The sequence below is a fragment of the Gordionus sp. m RMFG-2023 genome, chromosome 5, assembly GCF_954871325.1.
Source record: "Gordionus sp. m RMFG-2023 chromosome 5, tfGorSpeb1-WG-v2, whole genome shotgun sequence".
Lineage (NCBI taxonomy): Eukaryota > Metazoa > Nematomorpha > Gordioida > Chordodea > Parachordodidae > Gordionus > Gordionus sp. m RMFG-2023.
The window spans coordinates 16,592,601-16,612,825 of NC_088779.1; the positions used below are offsets into that span (position 1 = coordinate 16,592,601).

General features: G+C 25.1%; 1 protein-coding gene across 1 annotated transcript in view; it reads left to right on the plus strand.

Moving 5' to 3' along the window:
* LOC135930211 (reticulocyte-binding protein 2-like) overlaps positions 1 to 6,462 on the plus strand; it is a 102,098-nt gene extending 95,636 nt beyond the window's left edge. The window contains exons 27-31 of the mRNA XM_065466992.1: positions 1,707 to 1,775; positions 1,829 to 1,921; positions 1,961 to 2,036; positions 2,074 to 2,186; positions 6,215 to 6,462. Coding sequence (XP_065323064.1) covers positions 1,707 to 1,775; positions 1,829 to 1,921; positions 1,961 to 2,036; positions 2,074 to 2,186; positions 6,215 to 6,358 — 495 coding nt within the window. The 3' untranslated portion in view covers positions 6,359 to 6,462. The remainder of the gene's footprint in view (positions 1 to 1,706; positions 1,776 to 1,828; positions 1,922 to 1,960; positions 2,037 to 2,073; positions 2,187 to 6,214) is intronic.
* Positions 6,463 to 20,225: the final 13,763 nt, after the last annotated feature.

Below are 20,225 nucleotides of genomic sequence, written 5' to 3' on the forward strand. Positions count from 1 at the left end.
TATGCGTAGCTGGATTCTCTGAGGGGCAGGGGGGGGGTAGTAAATTTCTCTTCTGTCCGCTTTTTCACGGGCTTCGGCCAGGTTTCTTTAGCCTGAATATAGCTGGAAAATATTTTTATAGGATAGGACATTTATTTTAATAAAAACAACTTATTATCATTATTTAAAATGTACGAAATTGAATTCCAAAAGATGGCATCAAAAACTAATTCATGTCTGGAACAAATATGAAATATATTTATTAGTTTGTATAAAATATAATAAAATCCATATATAAAATTTTTTCTATGAACGATATTCTCTATAAAAGAATTCGTTTTAAAATTATTCTCCATAAACCGCATTCTCTATAAAACCATTCTCTTTAAAATTATCCTCTATGAAAGACATTTTGTAAAATATTTTTCTCTATAAACGACATTCTCTATAAAATCATTCTCTATAAATGTCATTCTCTATATAAAATCTTCTCCGTAAACTATATTCTCTATAAAATGATTTCTATAAATCATTCTCTATAATTGTTTTCTCTATAAATTTAACGAAAAGTGCCATTCTAAAAAGGAAAAAGTTCGATCAAATATGAAAAGTGTCAATCAAAAAAGGAAAAATCCCATTCAAAATAGAAAAATCGTCTTTTTTTTAAAAATTAATTTTTATGATCAAGAAATATAATTTTTCTAAAATTTTTGGTTATCTTTAAGTCATTTTTTTCTCATCTTTTGTCAATTTTCCTAATTTTTTTCTTCTCATTTTTAATTTTTTTTGTCTTTTTAAAAGATAATTTCTTTTTTTCCTATCAATTTTCTTTAATTCTTTATTTTATGTCATTTTATTCTTTTTCTCTAATTTCATCTTCTAATTATTTAATTTTTTATGATATTTTTCTTAACTATATTTAAATTTCACTTAATTTTTATTCTTTTTGGCAATAAAATTTTTAAAAATTTATATTTTTGATTCCACGTCTTTATAGAGAAACCATAATAGAGAATTTTTATCTGGCCTTTTCCTTATTTGATTGACACTTTTCCTTTTTGATTAATCCTTGTTGTTAAGAACTTTTTCTAAGCATTTGGTACATTACCTCTTTTTTGATCTCTTTTAATGATAGCCACTTTTTCTTCTATTAAAATTTTTTTTTGGAGAGAAACCCTTCATTATCCATATTTATATTATTCATTTTATAAAAAAAATAGCTTATAAATTTCTTGCTGGTTTCTCTAACTTATGGTCATAAGTGCAAAGGAAATATTTCGAGTTTAATTTTAACCCCGATTAATTTAATCTCTCTTCATAAAAATGCGCTTTATACAATTAAAAATAAATTTGCTATCACGTAAATATAAATTAGTCATTCTAAATTTACATAAATATAATATGCTAAATATATAAAGGCATATTAATTCGATTAGATTTAAAATTGAAAGACCCCGAATTTTTTTTTTCACACTTGCTCAAGAATTAAAAAATAAAGGCTTGATATTATTACTGATTTTTCAGATTTTTTTATAAAAATCTAAGATGAAGTTACTTAGCAAAAAAAAATTTATTTTCTCAGAATTTTTTTTTTAATTTCTCATAAGAAAATCTAAATTACCAGAAACTTTTGATATTTAAAAAATTTTTTACAAAAATAATATTGTTCTTTCCTTATTGATAATTAGTAATCTCGGTTAAATACATTTTTGCTATAAATTTATAAGTATTCAAGAAATCTTAAAGATAAGCCGAATATAACGAAAGCGACAGAAATTGCCACACATTTAACTCAAGTATAAAATATTTTATGAAAATATGAACTATTTACTTTGTAACAACAAACTAGGCAAATAAATTTGAAAGTGAACTCATGCATTTATTAACTGATAGCAAAGGTGGAAAAAACCAAATTATCGCAACTTTTCAGATTATTGAAAAGGTACTTAAACTGGATTATAAAATTAAATTTAAATCGTAGTTGATGCTTGAAGATGCCTATATTTATATCAGTAAAAGAACTAAGGGAAAAATTAGAAAATCTTTAACAAATATGGGTAAATAATATATCACCTAGTATAATATTTATTTTAGTTAAATGGACTCTGAATCCAATGGAATATTTTCTTGAAAAATTACGAAAAGATTTATATTTTTCTCAAAATGGGGAAAATGAGCTTGTTAGGACATTGATAACCCGGCGGGAGGTTTATATAATATATCTGTCGTAATTTTGAAAGGGATCAGAACTATCCAGGATCATCACGGGTTTTAAAGGGATAAATAAAAAATTAGGGTTTTAAGTTAAGGAATGATAATATGGTATTATCACGTTTTAATCGTGATAAAGAGTAATCTTATTTTAAAAAGCGTTTTACGCGCGTTTCGCTTCTTTTCTTTTCATTTCTTTTTAATTTTATTGTTATTTATTAATTTTCAATGTTGTTTTTTTTTGGCCTTATGAAATAAGATATGTCTAATATATATATCAATCGATAGCTAATCAAAAGATCTATTCAACTGGAGGTCAATCTCTCCCCCTTAATGGGTGAGTCTAGTCTGGAGGATCAGGAATATTTTTATCAAAATAAAATATCGATATGGGTATCAAATAATAGCTAATTGTAATATCTTTTGACGAAAAGTCTCCAATCTTGGTCTTGGTGGGTATGACTTGGTCTGGGAGGGGGGGGGGTGTAAAAATTTTGATATGGGTATAAAATAAAAGGTAATTAAAATATTTTTTTATTGTAATAAAAATAGTCACTCATAGAGAGCGTGTCTAGGTCTTGGGGGGTGGGGTCAGGAATATTTTTATTAACACAAAATATCAATATGGATATCAAATAAAAGCTAATTTAAATATCTTAAGATTGAAAGTATTGATTTTTTGTCTTGATGAGTATAACTTAGCCTGGGAGGGGGGAGATGGAGGGGGGGGGGTGTAAAAAATAATTTTTTGAGATGGGCATCAAATATAAGGTAATTAAAATATTTTTTTATTGTAATAATAATAATCACTCATAGAGGGCGGGTGTCTTGGGGGGTCAGGAATATTTTTATCAACACAAAATATCGATATGGGTATCAAATAAAAGCTAATTTAAATATCTTTAGATTAAAAATATTCATTTTTTGACTTGATGGGTATGACTTGGTAGGGGGGGGGGGTAAATGGAAGGGGTGGGTGTAAAAAATAATTTATTTTGATATGGGTATCAAATAAAAGGTAATTTAACTGGCCATCTATACAAAATTTTAGCCCGAGTTTGGTTCGGGCTCTAAACTAGACATAAATTTGGTGTAGAAAATAAATTTTTATTATATATAGGCAAAATATAGATAAAAATACAAAGCAGTTATGTATCAATTTAAAAAAATTTTATTTCGACATATTTCTTTAAATTAACAATATCCAATATAATAATTTTTACGTTGACTTGTTCACTTTTATTTTCATCTAATTAATAATCTTTGAGAATAAGAAAGATTAAAAATAAATGGCGTAAATGAATTTATTGTTTAAACTTTATTAACACTCCAATAGGAATCTTCGAGAATAAATTAAAAAATTTTAAAAAGGCGTAAATGAATTAAGTTGTTTAAAATTTATTAACACTTCACTTAATTAGAAATTTGAAAATATTATAAAATCTCAATTAAATTATTAATATTTGTATTTACAATTATACAGATATCTTAATATATGATTTTAAATATTACACTTTTGAAAATTTTATAACGGGTTCGGTTCGGGTTCAGATTTTTTTTCAAAAACCCGGGTTTTCTTCTCCGCGTTCTGGATTGGTTCGAATCCTGTGTATATCAACATTATTAGAAATAAAGAATCGAATGTCCTAAAATAAATGAGTATTAAAAATAAAAAGAATATACTTTTAAATAATACAATTATAATATTATCAATTCTCCTTAGTCAAATTATATCAAAGAAAAAAAAAGAAATTATGATAATTGATCACGAGATCAAAAATTATACTATTCGATGAAAATTAAAAAATCTTAATTTATAATATATAAATTCATATAAAATTATAATTTCAAACCTTCGTCTCCTGATAGAAGTTTAAGGCTTCTTTTCTCCTATCTTAGGTTTAAGGAGTAAAATATGGTGGCACATTGATTCAGTAGATTATTTTTTAGAGAGAACCTAAGAATTAGAGAGTCAGCTATTTGTGGGATTCCTCAATATTTTTTAAGGCTTGGGCACTAGCCCTTTAAGTAAATCATGAAATTTTATAAGGCAGCAGTTAAATTGAAATTAGTTTTCGACTTCATAAGGTTTAAAGAGAGATCAAAGTCGGGATATATTGTAATGATAAGGTCGACATCTGTGGAGACTAAAGAATCGATACAGATTGTGATATTAAGTGCCCTTGATATATTTATCTTTTTAAGCAGGGCGTTAACTGAAAGGAAGGGCTATAATTGATTATTACTTGTTATTTGTTATTGGTGATATTGAATAGTAATAATACTGACCAATTGGATAAAGTGTCTTAGCTTAGCGTCGATGTTATTCTAAAAAATAACAAAAAGATAGCCATCGGATAAATTTCGAGGTATTGTAATATTTCTTGGCTAAAATACTGATTAAGCGTTTTTTTCAAATCGGAGAAATTAAGGTTTTTAATAAAAATAGTAATATAATTTATATACAATAATAATTAGGTCATATTTCTAATATAATCAAATAACACCATGAGGACTTTAGTAAATAATGTAAAACAACCAGAAATATGTGATGTTTTGTTAAGGTAAAATATTTCAAATATATTTTTAAAAAAGGTAGCAATAGTGTCTAAAGAAATAAGAGTACAATTCTAGCCTTTGAAAAAGGCTATATCTACATATTTGTTGATATTTGAATTTATAAATTTTTATTATTTTTTTTTGTTTTTCGGGAAGCTTTATTTATTTCAATCTTTTACTTAAAGATTTAACCTAAATATATTTTAAAAAACCTCAAAAATTAAAAATTTCCGTAACTTTATAAAATTATAAAACATGATCAAAATTTCCTTTAAAATTTTAATTAAGTTTTATATTTGAAATTTATAATTCTTACCAAAATATCCCTTTAATTTGCGAGGCCGTAAGAAAATGCCGAATCTTCGTAACTTTTTATCGATTCGGAAAATTTTAAATACTTCCCATTGATTAATATAACTGTAAATTTCTTAAAAATATAAATTAATAGTAGTTACTCGTAAATTTACATATTTATTAATTTTAAGCTAAAATTTATTAAAAATATAAATTACTAGTAGTTACTAGTAAAAAAAATTTACATATTTATTAATTATAAGCTAAAATTTATTAAATTTATTAATTTCTAGAATTTTACAAAATTAATAATTTCGTAATTTCAAAGAAAAATGAACTAGACCAATATTTAATTTTTACATTAAAAATAGATTTTTAGTTAAAATTAATAAATTATATTTTTAATATTTAGGCCACATCTTAAAGTGATATTTTATTTTGAAAGTCAAAATTTTATTTTTCAAAATTAATATTATTGAAATTTACGAAATCGAGTTTAAACGCATAATATAAATGTGAAAATCACTTTTTTTAATTTTTGACTTTGAACCCATCCTTTTTAAATATTTAGATATTAAAATTAACTTTTATTTTTTAATTGATCAATTTAAAACCAAACATATGCAATTGAAAATGCTTTTAAACTGTGAAATCAATTCTTATTTCTTATAATTAAGCAAATACGCACTTCAATTCTGGACAAATGAATCAATGAAAATTTATTTTTTTAATTTTTTGAGTCCCATGTTTTATATATGGTGATAAATCTTTATAGAATAACAAATAATCCAGATCCTCCTAATATCAATCATTTTTACATTGACGGTGATTTTTAAATGTAAAAATTTGATTTCAATATTAAATTTTGGCATGTAATGCCTACTGCCTCTCCTATTTATTTCAGACAGTTTCACCATATATTTATCAATTTCTTTAATTTAATATGGAAAATCTTAATAGAAAACTATTATAAATTAAAATGGTTAAAAATCATTACAAAATTTTCTGAATCGAAGTCATATACCCCATAGAGTCATTTTTACTTAGCTTTTTAGACCTTAGTCACTAGTCTTTGAATATTTATAAAAATTTATTTCATTGGTTATTAATTAGTGATTTTTCTTTGCTCCATTTTATTTATAAAATTTGATTTTCATTAATAAAAATATAGCTTGATGATTTTTCATACCTGAAGGCCAGCTACGAAACAACATTCAAAATATCGTTGGAAGATGATATAAATCAACAAATTAAAAATATTTTATGGAAGAAATTACTAATATCATTATCTAAATTGAAGCCTAATTTGCTTTAAACGTCATTTAATGTTAATCAACGTATCCTTCTATTCAATAAATTATATTTATTATTATATATAATATGTATATCTATAATTTATATTAACTCGCTCCATATATATTAGGCCATAACAATTTTTTATTTCATACATTTTAAAATTTCAATAAAAAAAATGATACTACAATTTATAAACTAAATGTGTTAAATTTATTTGAAATTTTATCATTCATTCATCTAGTGTTGTTAAACGGCTCGATTTTGATCGACTTCTAAAAATGGGCCGATAAAGATTTTAGACAAAATATTATGTAAGCGTAGAGATTTTGGTCATAGATAACATAATGGTTTGGACCTCTATTTGCCAAATCTCGATAATACTGTTATTTTACTAAAATCTTAATCCTATTTAAAAAATCGACCCAAATCTGGCCAATAGTCCTTTTAAATTTTATATTTAATTACAAATATTATTTTTATGGTTTATTCATAAATATTCATTTTTCTTACATTAATTGCTACTGTTTTAATATTATAAAAACATTTCTTTAAAATAAAATTACCAAGTTAGCGATGACAGGAGTTTTTTTGCACTCAATTTTATATTGACCGCTATATAAATAATAATAATATTTTAGATTATGTCACAATTACAACTTAATTGTAATAACTGACATACATTATAAGATTACTCCATAGGTATCCAGGATTTTCCTATGGGGGGGGGGGGGTGGCACTAGTCTTTAGATCTACATATTCTTAGAAAATTTATTTGGGGTTTTCAATTCCCTTTTTTTAAAAAATTCTTTTTTCCTAAGAATTAAATAATAGTCGTTTCTTTAAAAAATTATGAACTATTCTACTTATTATTCTTTCAATTAATAACTGCTTATAGGGATATATTGTATATATTTGAGGTGAGGGGGGGGGGCGTGGAAGGAGGAAATTTTTTATCAGCACATTATAAAAAAAGGTATATTTGGAGGGGGGGGGGTATTTTTCTTTGTTACACCTATGGATTATTAAACAATAACTAAATTTTAGTAAAATTGAAATTAAATATTTTTAGTAACACGTTTCTGAATGTTTCAAAACGTGCAAAACGAGATCGAAACATACCTTTTTGACCAGAAATGAACATCAACGCAAAAATGCTTCTGTTTCATTACATGGTTAAACTACTTTTGCTTTAACAATAAATTTAATGCTTGATAAAATAAACTTGTAGAAAATTTAATAAACACACTTAATAGATTATTCGAATTTATGGATTGTTTCTCATATTGCTAAAATATATATGTAATTAATAGGATATTCACTGGAGGTAAACCTCCTTCAAAAACCTATTTTTGCAATATTGAATGAAGAGGGGTATTATAAGAAAAAGATAGAAGTTCTATTGATACTGATATAACTTAAGAACTTAAACTATATTAAATGGCATTCCACATAAGTGCAATAAATTATTTATTTTATGTTTGGAAGGATACATCTATTAACCTGTATTTATTTTTTCTCCATTTAAGAAAATATTGGAAATGACATAAGAATAATTTTTGTGAAATAAGATGTTCTTTACTAGATAAAATAACCTTTAGATATATTTTCAACTTCTTTTATTATTAAAGAGTATAAAGAAATAGGAATTAATATAAAATATTTAGAATTAGATCGAGTTGTGTTTTACACAAAATTAAAATAAAAATGCGAAAATTTTGCAAAATATAATTTATGACCCTACAGTTTTTTTTCTATAAATAAGTAGACATCGTGCTCTATGACCGAATTCTCGTTCTTTCAAAATTTTTCTACCATAAATGATAACATATAATATTTAGGATTTCAAACAAATCTGATTTTAAAAGGCATATAATTAACAAAAAATTTAGAGTATACCTTACACTAATGACAGGCGCTTAACCAATCTGGGGGAAAGAGGGAAATCCCCTCCCCCCCCATCGCAAATTTGATTGTTTTCATAAATATCATTTTAAGCTAAAAATTTTACTCCCTCCCCCCCCCCCCCCAAATCAAAATTTTACAAATATTTGAATATCAATTTTCCAACATAAAACTTATTTTTTATAAAAAAAATTTTCTCAAATTTCCTTTCCTTGTGAGTAAATTAACATTATTCAAAAATATTAATAAAAAATGGAGAAATTTTAGTCAAAGACAAAGATATTGAAATCAAACGGGATATAATTTATTATTAAATATATTTATTATATGAAATTCAAAATTATTAGTTAGTGAGTTAGAATTAATAAGTATTTTTAATAATATTTTAATTATTAATTAATATCTAATTTTATATTTTTCATTTTTCTTTATAACAGAAGATACACAAAATTTAAATATGTCTGAGCATGTTGGCTCAATTTCCCGATATTTTGAAGTTATTTTATATTCTTGCATGTTTGCCTATTACAACATGTACGAATGAAAGGACATTTTCAAACTTGAGAAGGCAGAAGACATTTTTACCAAGTACTACTTCAGAATCTCGGCTAAATGGATTAGCAATGTTAAATATTCAGAGATTTAGTTCCAACGACGAACGAAATTCTAGATGAATTGGCAACATCCACATGAAAATTAAAAATTACATTATAGTTTTAGTGTTTAATAAACTTTTTGATAATATTGTATTTGATAGAAGTTATAAAAACTTGCTTTTTAAATTATTTCTATCAATATTTTATACACTGTGCACAATAAAAAAAATTTATTCTACTTATATTGTATGAGAATTTAAGCTGAGGCTAGTTTTTAAAGCAAATTTTAAAATAAAATGACATTAAACTTTATTTCAACTTTACATTTAAAAAAACTTTATTAAATATAACATACCTAACTTAAAATAATTAAAAAAATAGACTTGTAATATCGATTGAACAAATTAGTATATAAAAGTTAAAAATAGATATATAATTATTATTAAATTATGAATAATTTAATAGAATAGCTAAAACATACAAAAAATTCACCCCCCCCCCCCCTAAAAGAAAATCCTGAATACGCCACTGACTAATGAAAATATACTTTTAATCCACAAAAAATGATAAAATCTTATGTTATTTTTAATCATCTATAGAATCTGTTGCACAGTGCTAAATTCTTATTTTCTGATTAAATATAATTTTTATTCAAGTCAATGATTCCTCTCATATCGAATCATCAATAAGTAAATTTGATCTGCTATTGATATGCACAATCTACTCTGTGGCCTTTTAACTCTCTTATTTTAAATTTAATTTATAAGGTTTAAAAGCTAGTTTATAGATGGGTTACCATTATTTTGATCATCACACGAATTTGAAAGAAAAAATTGTGAATCGAGAGAAAATATTAAGTGTTTTCGATCAGTGGAAAAAGAGATTGTTAGCTCATGGATTATTTTTCATATCAAATTTTGTCATTTTCGATCTAAATTTTATAAAAAAACGAAATTGAATATTTTCAATTTTATATATTCTTTAATAAATATGAAATCTCATTTAAAAAGCGAGTGATGTTTTAGAGTTATAAAGATTTCAAAAAGCAACGTTTTTTGGGTTACTTACCCGGTATTTATAATGTTTTATTATAAAAGTATTTTTTTTAGTCTGGAACTGATATTTATATTTTAAATTTGAATAAATCATTTACGATTATTAAAAGAAATCATAATTGCGGCTGCAATATTTTATTTATATTAAATAAAAATTTGGCATATTTTTTAAGTAGCTACTTAAGATGCGATGCTATATTTATATCATATAACCCGTTTATTTGAGAAAATAGCTATTCGGTAGGCATTCTACTTTATTTGGGAAAGTAGTAGTATCAATAGCGCGTTATTTTTTTTCAAATTAATGTCAGCTTTGAAAAGAAGCAACGGTTATACTTTTTATTCAATTTTAATATATCTTTTAATATATATTAATATTATAAAGTTTTGTTGTTTTAAATTATATCTGTTTTATTGATTTTGTTTGATAAGAAGCAACGGTTGTACTTTATATTCAATTTTAATATATCTTTTAATATATATTAATATTATAAAGTTTTGTTGTTTTAAATTATATCTATTTTATTGATTTTGCTTATAAATACTTCAAAGAATTTTAACTCTTCTTATTTTGTCGACGCTTTATTTTATTTAAAAAAAAATTAAGGAGATATATAAATTGTCTTAATTTTTAATTAAGCTATCGCCATTATTGGTGATAAACATATAAATAAAATTTAGTAATGTAAATTATAAATTAATTATTAAAATAATTTTAACGCAATCATAAATCTCCAATAATCTTAAGTAAATTATAAAAAAAACGTTTAAAATTATAAAATTAAATTAGTTGATTTGAAATAACGCTTTACAGGTAAATAACTATAAGATTTGCTAAAAGTAATTGTTGAAAATTTACATAAATTAACTCGTTAAAAGGCCAAAATCCCATCTTATTTTTTTAGAAAATGATTTTATAAATCTTTATTCTTCATAATATATGTTTGAACATTTACCTAATAGTTTTATACATTATTTATAATTATAATTATTTCACTAATATTTTAAGACTTACATACAATCAATAACATATTTTATATTATGAAATAAAGTGCATTCATTTCTAACATTCTAAAAAAAATCATTATTAAATAAGAACATTTTTTTTTTTATAAATAATTTTTTTAACATTGGAATTTAATTTCTCTTTCAATTCTTCTTTTCCTAAAATAAAGAGAATAAAGAATATTATTATTTACATGGATTTGATCATGATATTTAATATACATAATAAATATATTGGTTTATAATTTTCTAAAAGCAGAAATTTCCTGTAAATAATTATTGATATTAAATCTATTCAAAAAATTATGAATTGTGTAGTGCTCTCAAATCGAAAAATAAATCATTCGTATTCGATTGGAATTACTCAAATAATCGTTTTTGTAATATTATAAAATAATTGATAAGAAAAAATATTGATAAAAAATATTTTAATTATTATGATTAGTTAGAATATCTTGTCAAAAAAATGTTGCTAGCTCTATAAAGGAAACCTGAGTTGACTGATCCAGACATAAAAGGAAATTTATTAATTATTTTTGGATACTTTTGAAGAATCGCCTAATATTCTACGCCAAACATTTAGGTGAGTATCATAGTATAAGTTACTAGTTATGAATTTACGCTTTATAAATAATTTCTCTAAAAATAATCCAAACTGAACTAAAACAATGTATCAACTGTGGGAGAGGGAAGGGGATTTAAAATCAATAAATGCAAATAATGAAACAATCTATTCTTCGCAAATAAATGGGAAAATGTGGACAAATCTCTCAAATTAAGAATAATCAATATTGCTACACTTCTCAGTTTGAAAAATAGAAGACTAAGGCACATAAAAAATTTGAAACACAGAAGACAAACAAAATATAAAAGTCTAGAATGGCTATATAAATAGTAAATATGGCAAAGTCTGGCATATGACAAAACATATGTGAAAGGACAAATAGTGGTGATATACCTTTAAATCTAAAGATACAATTTACAAGTTTATTTTGATAAAATTTGAAATAAAAATTTAAATCTAAGGATAATGGAATTGTAAACAATCAATAAACTGAGACATAATACTCCTCTTCTCCTTTTGGAGACAAATCCTCCTATAAACATATACCTACATTGTTAAAAAAAGATAATGGCCTAAATATCAAGCTTCTACTAAAAATGATTAGAAAAATACTACATTTTAATATCTACATTTATAAAAATTAATATAATTATAATATATATTAATTAATGGTCTTATGTTTTTTGGAAATATTATTATATAAATTTTATTTTAAAAAATTAATTTATGTTTGGAGGAAATTTTTATTTTAAATAAATTTGATTGTAGCAATATATATAGTTTTCTCGTTTAGTAATTAATTTATAACCCCCTAATAAATTAAACTCATTCGTTTGATGACTAATAGATATCCCTTGCCTATCCCCTACTCCCTTTGAAAAATATGAAAGCAAACTGCACCTATCCCTCTCATTGCATTTAGACTTATTATATTGATTACATTTCATAAACCTATCAAAACTTAATTATACATATTAATACATTGAACTAATTTAAATAATTTATAATAAAATTTATCCCACTATATAACCATTAAAAAACGTAACGACTTTTTATTCTGATTTAACTTAATGTGTTGCTTCCATGACTAAACTCTAAAACCAAATATCAATCCCCAGTCTTACATTCTTAAATATTCAGAGTCATATGATGAACTATTCAAAAACCTATTGATCTGAATTTATAAATGTAAGTATAACTATAATCTACAATTTTCATAAATATTATATCTAATTTAAAAAGCTCCCAAAATTAAAATTATATTCAATTATACATAAACCGAAAAAAATAAAGGTTTTATATTCAACTTAATTCGATGTTCCAAGAATAACTTTATAATTGATTAATAATGCTATTTTTTCATTCATATTTAAAGTGCCTGTTATATATTGATCATATTTATTCAAAAATTTATTTATGATAATTTATATTTTTAGATATCTACATCTCAGTGGTCAACACTTTATAACACTCTACCATTTAACCAATTGCAGCTTTTCATATATAATAAAATACATCCCACTACATAAGAACAAAAGAAGTAAAGGTATTCCATTCTTTGACTTAATTGGATTCTGCTCCAATACTCAGCTTTAAAAATTAATTCCTAGTTTTCTCTCAAATTCATATACTGATTACAAATATTGAGATATATATTGATTTGAACTATTGAACCCAAAGATATTTCCATTGTATAAAACCATTTAAAAATAAAAAATTTAATATCACCTAATCTAATACGCATCATTCGATATAATTGCACATATTAAAATAATAAAAGCTGCCTGCCATCCCAGCGTACAGGAGGAATTAAATGGACCCAATCCAGAAAGCCTGTATTAATCCTAGCCATACTTAGTTCTTACAAAGCTATCAATCCACGCATGAAAAAGCCATTACTTCACAGCCTTCATCTGCACCTTAATCCCCCTTGCAAATATCCTACCTGATACCACAAACATTTCCTGAATACCATGCTATAAAGTCATTTCTATTTCCCTCCAAACCAAATCTTATTTCGCATATCCAAAAAGCAGGGTTGCCATGTCTCCCCCCATCAGTGGGAGTCTCCCACAATTTTTTAGTTTACCCACATACATCTCACTCCCACAATTAGAAATCTCCCACAAAAAGCTCCCACAATTTTTTAATTTCTCCCACAATTTTTTTTTAGCATTTTAATGTTTTTAATATATAAATAATAATTTTGAGAGACAGTATTTGATTATTTTTATATTTTTAAAATAAATTTTAAATATTTATTCGAAAAATATGTCTAGTTCTTTTATTTTATTTTTCCGCTCTAAAATATATTTTTTATAAAATTCTCCAATTCTCCACTCGACATTTTCAAAATTTTTGTGTTAGATAGAATAGAAGTTAGAACAGTATGTATAATTATTATAAATATATTTTAAATTACTTAATATATTTTATATCGTTATCTAGAATTGCAGTGCTCCACTCGACATTTTCAAAATTTTTGTGTTAGAAGAATAGAACTTTTAGAAGTGGATATTATTCTAATCTCTAATTCTTTTAAATAAAGTTAGTGGATGATTAATATTGATTAAATAATATTTTTCACTACTTACTTTTATACTATTCCATAAAGTATATTTCAAGCAAAAGATTATAAATATAATTGATATATTATTCAACAATAGCTAAAAATCAAAGTGTATTTATCGAATTGAGGCAGCACAATAATGAATTAATACCAATTGGCTGTATATTCCATATACTGCATAATTATTGCAAGAAGGCAATGAATGTACTATCTGTAGATGTCGAAGTAATTGTGATGAAATGTTTTAACGAATTTAGTTCATCAACTAAAAGAGTCACTGAATTAAAAGAATTGGTGGAGTGGTCTGATTTGGAATGGTGTGAGTTGTTGCGATATGTACCTATCAGGTGGTTATCATTAATACCTGCCATCGAGAGAATTTTAAAATTTTACGAACCCTTAAAGAAATACTTCTTAAATAAAGATTTTAAAAGCTGTCCTAAAATTTTGAAAAATTTTTTCGAGGATGAAATGTCAGAAGCATATTTGGGATTAGTTTCACATGTAGGAAATCTACTTCCTGTAGTTAATATTCACTTGCAATCAGAAGATTCTTTATTGATAAAGATTCACAAAATCATGCTACAGCTCTGTTCATCTCTACAGTTAAAAATAGATAATAAATTTTATGGCGCTATTGCGAAAAATATCATATTAAAATGTTCAAATATTACTATAATTAACGTATTTTTAAATGAAGCAAATATTTTTATTAAGACAATTTTGGAATATTTATAATCAAGATTTGAATTTAATAACTCTATTTACAAGTGTATAAATATTATGACCTTGGAACAGAAACCATCATTTGATGGTTTTTGTGATATAATAAATATATTAAAATTACCGATAGACATTGAAGCATTGTTTGAAGAGATTGTAATTTTTTATGATTTGCCAGAATACTTAAAGTAGATGGTCTAAAAGCAGAGGAGAAATGGGTGGAATTTTTTCGTAATAACTATAAATCCCCATGCTTGGAAAAAATTTGCGAGTATGTTTTCTCCTTACCTCATTCTAATGCCTCATCGGAGCGCATTTTTAGCCTGATGAGGACTGCCTGGGGAAAGGAGAGAAATCGAATTGCTTTAACAACATTAGAGGCCGAGTTAATGGTTAAATAAAATTATAAAATGTCATGCCAGGAATTTTATAAATATCTTAATAACGACGGTAAACGTTTAGTTCCATTATTTAAATCTCAAATAAAATATAATTAACTATAACTACTTGACTTTCTATATTTTATAAAATCTTATTTATACATTTGTATAAAATCAAATAAATTTATTTTTTACATTGTAAAATTTATATTTTGAATATTTTGGCAAATCATAAGAATAAAGAAGCATTACAATCTCCTCAAACATGACATCATATTAAATCTTATTAATAATTATCCGATAATAGTAATAATATTCTTACTTTGGTATTTATGCAGCATAATTTAGTGAACCTTTATTAAATTATATTCTTCTGATTGCCAGTGACCCCTACACTTTTTGAGGGATAGAAGCAGAATACCCCCCTAAAGTACCCCCCCCCCCCCATTGTAAATTATTTTTTGACACCAATAAATTTTAAAAATAATTTTTATTGCATCAATATTTATTATAATATAAATATAATGTAAAAAATATATGCTTTAAAAATATTATTTTTAAATTAATAATTTAGATAAATTAGGGGAAGAGAAAGCAAAAGAATTTATAATTTTATCAATATTTAATTGTTTAAATAAATTATTTTCTATTGATAAAATGGTTAAATTATTAAGAAATGGATCTTTCATGACACTACGAAGTCTTGTTTTAATTAGTTTAATTTTACTCATGACCCTTTCGGCAGTACATGATGTAGTAGGAATAGTTAATAAATATTTATATAATATTGTTAAATTTGGGAAAGCAGAAAAATTTATAAGCAGATGATAAGGTAAAATAAATGAATAGTTTCTCCAGTCTGAATCATTCATCTCAGAATTATTATCATCATCAGAAGAATCTAAATAATGTATTAGTAAAAATATTTTAATTAAATAAATTTACAATTCTCAGAATCTGACAAATCTTCTTTAACCTCTAGGTCACGAGTAATAATTACGTCCCCCGTTTTAGCCATTTTATAAATATTTCTAAACATCAACATTTCCTCAAAAACTTGATTTGTATTTAATTGATAAAATTCACAGATATCCTTGATATCATCTTTAACAATTGCCTTTTCCGCCATTCCCTTTGGGGTAAAAAATGATGTTTGACTCAAAAATTTTATCGATTCATCGTTAAATCTTTCACTAAACTGCATAATAATTAAAACAAGTGCAGCATAAAACACACTGATTTTAAAGCTAAAATAAAATATTATATTTAATGATGAAAGTATATATATATCTCTCCTTTTTGGATTGTAATGTTTGAAGTCTTGAACTTTCAAAATCAAAAGATAAATTTCTCTTCTTCATAAAATCTTGGGCCTTTGAAAAGACATCCAAAAATTCAGTGTTATTATCTATTTTAGGATTATAAAATAATAAAAGATAATAATTTAAATTATACTTCTCATATTAATCAGGCAATCTTTTACCAATTGAATTTGATTTATTGCAAACCCTATATCCTTCGAAATGGTTTGCAATTTTGTACAAGCCAAACTTGTTATCAACAATATTTTATCCAAAACACATAGTGATAAAATAAAATAAAATTTTTCTATTCTATAGACTATAGCACTAGCCATAGTGGAAGTGGCAGGATCTTCAGAATCCTTTAAATTTGCCAAAGCTGCCCTCAAAGCATCATAAAGTAGGAAAAAAATTACAATCGCATTATATGATGTTAGCCAGCTTCTATAAATATAAAATAAACATTATATATCGAAACAATTAAGATAATATTACTGAGTGGTGATGCGTAAAAATCTATGTGATTTTGTCAGTAAATCACTCTGACATGTTTTGAGTACTTCATATCTTTTAACACCATTAAAATATACGTAAATTTCGTCTAATATTCCCATGACATTTCGCAGCTCTTTTACTGATTGGCATAATTGAACAACTATCATATTTAATCGATGACAATAGCACCAAATAAAAGCTGCCTTTGGCGCCTCCGCTCTAATCAAAGCCTGCACTCCATTAATTCTTCCACTCATGTTTGAGGCGCCATCATAGCTTTGCCCCACTAGGAATTTGAGGGGTAGATTCATGGAGCCAAGCTTGGATATTATATTCTTTTTAATATCGAGGCCCGTTGTATTTCCCGTACAATAAATGTCTGTCAGCCTTTCAACGGGCTTAGGTGTCTCGCTATTTTCAACATATCTCACTATCAAAGCTATTGCTTCTGATTTCGATACATCATATGTGCCATCAACTATAATTGAATAGCACCTGTTAAATTCAATCTCCTTTTGAATTTTTTTTATAACCATATTTTTCATGGTTTCAATAAGAATATTTATGTTATTATATGATAACAGATTTGAATATAATTTAGATTTTAACCCCTTAATTTTTTTCTCACTTCTTCTTTCTTCATTATCTTGTATATACATTTTAAGAACAGGCTCAGAATCTGCAATAAGTTTAATAAGGCTCATCATATTGCCATCTTGTTGCCTGTTCCACCAGAAGGCTTGATTGCGGGATAAGCATTTATATTTTTTTTTGGTTAATATTTTTGTGCATATTTTGACAATGATCTAAAAAATTTAAATGATTATATATAAGATTTAATATTTAAATTTTTACTATTCCCTTTGATAAAATTATAATTTTGTGCCAAATCTTGAAAGTGGAAAAATAATTTTATGATAAGAAATATCGGATAACAAACTAATTTGCTAAACATCGACCATAAAAATTTTTAAAATAATAAAATAAAAAAATTTTTTTAAAAAAATTTTAAAATAAAAAATTAAAAAAAAAAAAGTACCCCCATAGCAATTTATAGAAGCAGTTGCTTCGGACCCCCCCCCCGTTGTAGGGGTCACTGCTGATTGCAACTGCATATTAACAGCATATAGTAGATTTCCTATATGTAAAATTTCTAAATATACTTCTGCCATTTATTTTTGAAAATTTTTTTCAAAATATTAGGACAGCTTTTATAATCTATTTATTTTTTAAAGGTTTGTATTTTAAAATTCTACGATGGCGCGTATTAGGAGGAACCTGTCAACCAACATTATGCTAACTCAATTCTGTAAATACACTCTGGTTTTTGCCAAATTCACTGAGGAATTATAATATCAGAAAGCTGCCATGCAATTCATTGGTAATGCCAAATCTGCTATATTTACCATTATATATGGTTAGCTATGTCTTTGGATATTTCATATCTGGAGAAACTTTTTAAATAGTTTTATTGAAATGACATTAATTTTGTTGAAATAAGGGAGGATCAAGGGAAATGTTTTGATATCTCCTTATTAGATGCATCTGTTAGAATTGCACATCTTTCAAATCGTCAAGAATTGACCTTCTGGATTTATATCCTAAAACAATGATGATAGCTTGCTCATTTGTGTTCTACAAAGTATACTTTTCATTTATATTAGTCGTTAAATATTATGGGGAAAGATTCTACCAACATTGTGATGTTAAGTAGCTCTCTGAATGTTGTACTGCATGATAGGTATTTACCATTTCCACAACTGTAGTTGCATCTGTATTATTTCTTATTTTTGAAAAATATTTTTGTTTTGCAATAGATGTTGATAGACTGCCCTGTACTGATTTATGCTTTGAAGATTTTTGATGCCTCAAAATATCATATTCCCTTCCCCCATTGTATTAACTAAATAGTGTAGAACAACTTCCCCGCACTGATTAGAATGATTTTTTACATTGTAAATTTAAAATTGTTTGTTTTTTTTTTATAAAATCTTATTTTTACATTAGCATAAAATATATTTTTTTACATTGTAAAATTACAATTTTTTTATAAAATTTTATCTTGTTTACATTCTTTTGTATTTAAAAAAGATCGTTGGTTATTATTTTTAAACAAAATTAATATATTATAATAAATCAATGTTATTTTAATAATAAAGATAGTATTTAAGAAATTTTGGGTCGTACTATAAATACCTATTTTGAAAAAGAGTTTCGTATTTTATTTTGGAAAATAGTTACCTATTTTATTTTGAAAAAGAGTTGGATATTGTATTTTGAAAAATAGTTGGCTATTTTATTTTGAAAAATAGTTGGCTATTTTATTTTGAAAAATAATTACCTATTTTATTTTGGAAAATAGATTAGATTTTATATTTATAAAAAATAATAAGCGGATCCCGCAATAATTTTTTTTTTAGCAATTTTCATATTTCTCCCACAATTTTTATATTATTCCCACTAAATACCGAATTTCTCACACAATTTGATAATTTTGACCTGGTAACCCTGCCAAAAAGGCAAGGCTTGGAAAAGCAAAATTTTAATCAAAAAATTTAACATCTTTTCTTAATAACATTTGATAAACCATGTGTTTGACATTATTTAGTACTCTTTTCAAACAAAATCACTTATTTAACAGATAGATACATCCAAACACCCTCTCTATTTAGATCGATGACCAATATTCTTCAAGAATGGCATAAATACAACAAAAAGGAGATATATTTTGCCCTTATAACAAGAATTACATTAATATCAAGCAAATTAAATAATTTGAACATAGATTCCATACGTTTTGCCACATTCAAAGAAAATCTGGCTACTTATGACAATGATACTTACCTGGTCCTGTTTCAGAAATGCATAAGGAATTACATCCTTCCCTGAACATAGAACACAAACAACTTCACCACTGTAGATTTTAATATAATCCTATCTTTTGGACCTTATTTTTCGGGAATGCTTGAAACCATTCTATATTTTTTCAGGGCCTGACTCTACACCTCTATCACTCAACCTGATATCCTCTCTAAAATAGCCCAGCTTATCAACCATATTCTCTCAGCATATGTACCTTCATATAAAATTTTAATGGTGACTGTAAATATTTCAAAAATTTGATAAATATTATAGGTCAATATTACGTTTGTTGTAGAATATTTTAATTTGGGCACAGGCCACACTTCCACATAAGGTAAGCATCTATGGCTTTTAGGAAAAATTCCCTCAGCTATCTTCAAAATATTTATGAAACAAAATAGTCGTAAACCTAACAAAGACATTAGACCAATAT